Genomic DNA, 6,552 nt, shown 5'->3' on the forward strand with positions numbered 1-6,552 from the left:
AAATTTCTGACCAAAAATACAACCGTCTTGACACTGACCGACCAATGACATGTCATGTGGTGCTTGCTGATTGGTCCAGGTCATTCGTAAAAGCAAACCCGCCCGATCTCCACCGCGACTGCAAAATTCATCCCGGGCGATAGCTCTAGCGGAAATTTTTGGTACTTAGTTGACAGCTATAAAACATCAAAACAAGATTTTTGTTTCTCTCCAAAATTGGTGAAAAACCCGTGAAAACCAATGCAAATAATGGATATTGATGAAGATGCATCATCCATTTGTGAGTCTACAGTAAGTATTTGTGGAAATTTTCACGGGGGTGAACACAAATTCACTAAATTTGAAAGGGTAATACAGAATGTAAACATAACCAAACAATTATGCTTTGGTGCTCCCCAGGCATCGCTCACGGAAGGATGTAGACTCCCAGTCCGGATGAATGGGACAAATGATTGGCCACTGGCTGAAATAATTAGTGTTAAGGACATTATGGGACAGCAACAGAAACTCTTCTATGTACATTATGTAGACTGTAAGTGGGAAAGCCGGGTGATATTGTTTTGTAAACATTTTTGTTGACAACCACTCTCTCTCTCTTGGCAGTTAATAAGAGACTCGATGAATGGGTTAGTGAGGATTTTATGGACACGAGAAAAGTACAATTTCCCAGAAAAGATGGCTCAACCACAGGACAAAATACTGGTGTTACAACACCCAAAAAACAACCCACAGTTCCCACCACGGGAAATACTTCGAGACCCGTGAGTCCAGTCACACCCTCCAGTGAGCTCGTCAACGGAAGTGCTGTTCTAGCGGCAGCACTACAGAAAAAGATGAACAGAAAGCGAAAGGTAAAGAGTTGGGGTGTCTTTCCGGAAGGTTTGCTTTTTATTTTGGCTGTGATTCTTTCATCATTACGACTGAGATATTGCAGTTCAATGTACTGTCTCCAATCGTGCTCATATGCAAAGATTCAATTTTTTGAGAATCTTTTTTTTTATAGATAGTGGACGGAAAAATAGACTTCTCTTGAGTTTTAATCTTTAATTCTTCGTGGCGTTTCGAGGATACATGTCCTCTTCATCAGGTTTCGAATTAGAGAAAACTACCTGTGTCAGCCTTTTGGATGGTAAACATATCAGTGCGAAATTGTGAAAAAGTCCAAGTGAAGTGCAGGAGCAAATTTTCCCACCCGTACGTGATTTTTTCTCTAATTGTAAACCTGATGAAGAGAACATTTATCCTCGAAACGTCGTTAAGAATAAAGGAATAAAAATCAAGAGAGGTCCATTTTTGGTCACTCTCTGCTACATTTCATCAGTCCGGTTTTAAATTTTCGAAAATATTTTATTTCGGATTTGAGCTCCTGTGAAAATTTAGTGATCAAAAAATGATAAAATGATGGCTCGAGTTGTTTTCGTAATTTATTATTAATTATTACTTGTTTTGAAGTTCGATTTGACAGAAATATTTCACCTGATTCTAGTAATTTAAAATTTACAAAGTATTTTATTTTTTAATTCATTTACCCTTTCGTCTCTTTTGGGATTCTGGGTATCCAAGTAGAAAACATTTTGTTTTTGGCTTATTCGAATTATTAAAATTTCAATAATTATTGTAAATAATTATAAAGTAGAAGCACTTCAAAACCTAAACTATCTAGCTAAGCCTTGGAACACTTTTTAAAAACGTTTCTTCTTTCGAGTCACATATCTCGAGTCTTAACAGAATGCGTCCTAATTCAATAACATATTCAAATGCTTTGAATAATTTTCTTTTAAATACATTCTTAACCTCAAGCAATATTTTTATTTTATAACTCATTAGGAAGAAAATTAGGTAATGAGGTCCCTGTAATCCAAAGTCTGTATTTGAGGTGAATATATTTTGAAAGGGTCCCGGTCAAAATCCCGAAAGCCAAAATCGCCAAAATCCAGAAATCTTAAATGTGTCATAGCTACTCCCACGATTGCACCCGCGCTTGCTGGAGGCAAAAGAAAATCTTCTGTGTCTTGAGAAATTATTCTAAACATTTTCCCCCATATAATTTCATCCCTTTTAGGATTTTGAACATTCGGGATTTTGGCTGCCACCGATTTTGAAAGGATTATTCCCTAAACTAAACTAAAAAAAAGCTTTTAACGCAAAGAAAAATCTCTTAAAAACACATACAAAAACTAATTTAGGATTTTACGAATTGAGAAAAAAGGTACAAAACCCTCGTTCTGATTGATCTTAACAGCTCTTTTTGGAGGGAATTGCGTTTTTAGCTTGAAAATAATACCCTAAAAAATATTCTTAGATTAAAGAGGCTTTAGACTTAACTTAAAAATCGCCATACAGTAGACTCTCTCTCAATCGGGCGTATGGGGCAAAATGTCATCCGGTTTATCGATAGATTTGAGCGTCAAAGCCTTTGTAAATTCCACAAAAAACACTCAATTATAAAGAATCACGATAAAATAGAAAGAACTACAGTGAATTTGAGCGAATCAGCTTCATAATTAAACGTAAAAATTGTCAACAAAATTTTTCGCCCGATTGAAAAAGAGCCGATTGAGTGAGAGTCTACTGTAAATGTTTTCAGCTGAATTGAAATCGGTTAGCATTTGCTGCTCGCTGGGCTGTTAAATTCTTTTATTTTATTTAACAAAAAGGATTATCAAAAGTAGCTTGAACTTTCATTTAGAATTTACCGAAACATTATAAAATTTAAATTATTTGATAAAGACGAGAATATTTCCACCTAAAATTCCGATAAACCAAAGTTCCTCAATGTGTTTTAAAACCCAATTCAAAAGCTAATCTTAATGAATCTTGGGAATATCGTAAGCTGATAGTTTCCTTAACCCTTTAAAGACGAGACACTTTTTACGAACTGAAAATCAACAATAAAAATTAAACTGAGAAACATAATGATAAGTCTTACATCTAACCTTGGAAAGTCCAACAGAGTCTGATTCGGTGTATTTTGTGCTTCTATGGACGATAGGGACAAAAATAGCTCAAAAATTTAAGTATTTTTCTAACAATACCAATGATTAATATTTTTCGCTTTAATGAAAAATATTACGTATGAATATTGTAGATTTTATTGCCAAAGGGCTTTGCTTAAAAAAATTGGAAGTATAAAAAATAAATGAAATCATTTATGAATTTGAGAATTTAAAAATTCGCCATTTTTTAGCTTAAATATTTACTACATAGCATATATAGCTAGAGACTTGCAAAAAATATTCTAGATAACTTCAACCTTCTACTTTACAATTATGTACAGACATAAGAAAAAAATAACTTTGGGTAGTCAGGAAAAATTATTTTCTTTATGGGACACCGGTGTTCCACTCGTCCTTAAAGAGTTAACCCATTAAGTTAAAGAATTTTTTTCCTGCGGCCTTCCAAACTAATCTTATATGTGCTCTAAGAAGTCAGAAAAAGTGTTTTTTTTTTCTGCCTCTCAATTTTTGACCCTCTCGTCCTTAAAGTTTTAAAGAGATCAAGAAGACTTTCTTAAAGAAAATGCCGGGAAATTGATGAGAAGTCTTTTGTTAATTTTCTTTCTAAATTGATTATGATTTGATTATTTTTGACGATATGGCAAGTTTCAGAGATTCTCTAAAAGCTCTTCTAAGGCAACATTGCAGTTATTTTTTTGTGAACAATTGATCACAAACTTCCTCAAAGTTCTCTTAAAAAACTATTTTTGGAAGTTCAAAACAATTTCGAAGTTTTTAGTATTCGATATGTGCAACGTTACTTTAGAAAAATGACCACCAATTTATTTTAATTCCAATTGAATGATTTTGAACTTTTCGAAAAGCTCTGAAATTCAACAAAAGACTAAGCCAGTAAAGGCGCTTTCTTCGGTTAAAAAACCCTTAAATTGAGATATATCTTAGTGTTCTTGAATAATTTTTAGTATTTAGGGGAAGGCTTTCAAGCTTCAGATACCTTCTGGCTTCGAACACTTCATATTTTTCCTATATTTCTTTAATGAATGTGACCTATTTTTTCAGGAAATGTGCAACATAAGACTATTAAAATTTATATTGCTTTATAAGTAGATAGGTCATTAGTGTGTGCGAAGCCTGAAAGCCTTCATTTACCGAGTAGTTGGGGGCAACGACATCCCTTCTTTCTCGCTACGCCCTTGCTTGATTGAGATTTTCCCGGAGCCATGTGAACTTTTATAAGTTTTTTTTTACTTAACAGCTTTAGATTATAAAAAAACCTTTACGACCATTAATTTCTTGTTGAGGACCTAAACTTTTGAATAAGTAAGGTTGGCATGATGAAGAGTCAAGACTTTAACCCTTTAAGGACGATTGGAACACCGGTGAACCGTAAAGAAAACAATTTTTCCTGACTACCCAAAGTTATTTTTTTCTTATGTCTGTACATAATTGTAAAGTAGAAGGTTGAAGGAATCTAGGATTTTTTTGCAAGTCTCTAGCTATATTTGCTATGTAGTAAATATTTAAACTCAAAAATGGTGAATTTTTAAATTCTAAAATTCATAAATGATTTTTTTTATACTTCTAATATTTTTAAACAAAACCCTTCTGGCAATAAAAACTACAATACTCATAAGTAATATTTTTCATTAAAGCGAAAAATATTATTCATTGGTATTGCCAGAAAAATTACTTAAATTTTTGGGCTATTTTTGTCCCTATCGTCCATAGAAGCACAAAATACACCGAATCAGACTGTTAGACTTTCCAAGGTTAGATGTAAGACTTATCATTGATTATGTTTCCCAGTTTAATTTTTATTGTTGATTTTCAGTCAGTAAAAAGTGTCTCGTCGTTTAAGGGTTAATCAATTTGAATTTCCAATGAAAGAATCACAGCTTCTGTAAGCTAAAACGAGGTTTTGCACTTTTTTGTTGGAAGAATTTTTGGGCGGGAAATTTTTCTTTTTGTTCTGTATATCCGGAAAGGGGTATTTCTTTGAGGATTTTATGAAACTTTAGCTATGTGCATGTTTTAGCTGAGCACTGTTGCGCAGTTAAACATTCCGTTGCAGACAACCCCATCCGTGGATGTAGAAGAGAACTCCCAAGAGGGCTCACAGCAACAAACACCCCGACAATCTGGCAGTTTAGTGGCACACCATGATGATGTGGTGACAAGAATGAAGAATGTAGAGATGATTGAGTTGGGTATACATCGGATAAAACCATGGTATTTTGCACCATATCCCCAGGAATTGTGTCAGATGTCCTGCATCTACATCTGTGAATTCTGTCTAAAGTATCGGAAGAGCAAAAAGTGTTTAGAGAGGCACATCAACAAATGCAATCTCAAGCACCCGCCCGGCAATGAGATCTATCGCAAGGGTACAATTTCATTTTTTGAAATTGACGGACGAAAGAACAAAGTATATGCCCAGAATTTGTGTCTTCTGGCTAAACTCTTTCTCGACCACAAGACTCTCTACTATGACACTGATCCGTTCCTCTTCTATGTGATGACTGAATTTGACTCACGGGGCTTCCATATAGTTGGATACTTTTCCAAGGAGAAGGAAAGTACAGAGGATTACAATGTTGCATGTATACTCACGATGCCACCGTTTCAACGGAAAGGATATGGGAAGTTACTTATTGAGTTTAGTTATGAATTGTCCAAATTTGAGGGTAAGACAGGATCACCTGAGAAGCCACTGTCAGACCTCGGACTTCTGTCCTATCGGAGTTACTGGGCACAGACAATTTTGGAAATTCTACTGGCCCAGAAGCCCACCGGAGAATTAGAAAAACCGCAAATTACAATCAAGTAAGAAAGAGATTTATTTAACAGGAAAATTTTCGAACAGCTCAATTCTTTACCATTTTTTTTTTAAATTTTCTTTTAGCGAAATCTGTGAACTAACCAGTATCAAGAAAGAGGATGTAATATCCACACTACAAAATCTCAATTTAATTAACTACTACAAAGGCCAATACATCATCTCTCTGAATCGTGAGATAATAGATCAACATAAGAAGGCAATGGAGAAGCGAAAAGTACGCATTGATCCAAAATGCCTTCACTGGACACCGAAAGATTGGTCAAAACGGTCAAAGTGGTGATGGCACCAATCCCTGTTGAGACTTTTTAACGTGTTTCATTTATTTAATTGTGTGTCCACGTGTCCGTATTGAGAAATTGTGTTTTTAAATTCATTCATTGTACATTCAATGCAGCACTAGGTATGCAAATTTAAGGATTTAAATTTTAGTAGGATATTAGATGATAAGAAATTAAAAAAAAAACAAATATGCAAAAAATTCAAGAGTCTCGCGAATGCATCGCGTAGGCGGATGAGATTAATTTTCAAAAGGCCGGAGATCTTTTGACAAAAAATTTGAGGTTATGTTTTTTATAACTGCAAAAAAGGACGATTAGGAGATTTCAGGAATTCATGTATTATAGATGAAGAAGAAGTGAGAAGCATATAGAATCATTTACAATCAGTGAAAAATTCTGTCGAATTTGTAAAATAAATCTTAGACAATTAAATTATTTTAATCGCCTAACGAACCGCCTATCATTTTTCTTTGGATCA

General features: G+C 34.3%; 1 protein-coding gene across 1 annotated transcript; it reads left to right on the forward strand.

Annotated features, from left to right (window-relative positions):
* The first annotated feature begins 30 nt into the window (after positions 1-30).
* LOC129809466 (histone acetyltransferase Tip60) lies at positions 31-6,523 on the forward strand. Its single transcript, XM_055859299.1, has 5 exons — positions 31-291; positions 400-532; positions 604-851; positions 4,993-5,780; positions 5,860-6,523. The coding sequence occupies exons 1-5, from the start codon at positions 241-243 to the stop codon at positions 6,074-6,076; spliced, it is 1,437 nt and encodes a 478-aa protein (XP_055715274.1). The 5' UTR covers positions 31-240; the 3' UTR covers positions 6,077-6,523.
* Positions 6,524-6,552: the final 29 nt, after the last annotated feature.

Source organism: Phlebotomus papatasi, chromosome 1, assembly GCF_024763615.1.
Source record: "Phlebotomus papatasi isolate M1 chromosome 1, Ppap_2.1, whole genome shotgun sequence".
In the NCBI taxonomy this organism is placed as follows: Eukaryota; Metazoa; Arthropoda; class Insecta; order Diptera; family Psychodidae; genus Phlebotomus; species Phlebotomus papatasi.

Coding starts and splice junctions, on each gene's coding strand:
- LOC129809466 (XM_055859299.1), top strand. CDS start 241: ATGCAAATAATGGATATTGATGAAGATGCATCATCCATTTGTGAGTCT. Junction 533..603: donor CTATGTACATTATGTAGACT/GTAAGTGGGAAA, acceptor CTCTCTTGGCAG/TTAATAAGAGACTCGATGAA. Junction 5,781..5,859: donor AAACCGCAAATTACAATCAA/GTAAGAAAGAGA, acceptor ATTTTCTTTTAG/CGAAATCTGTGAACTAACCA.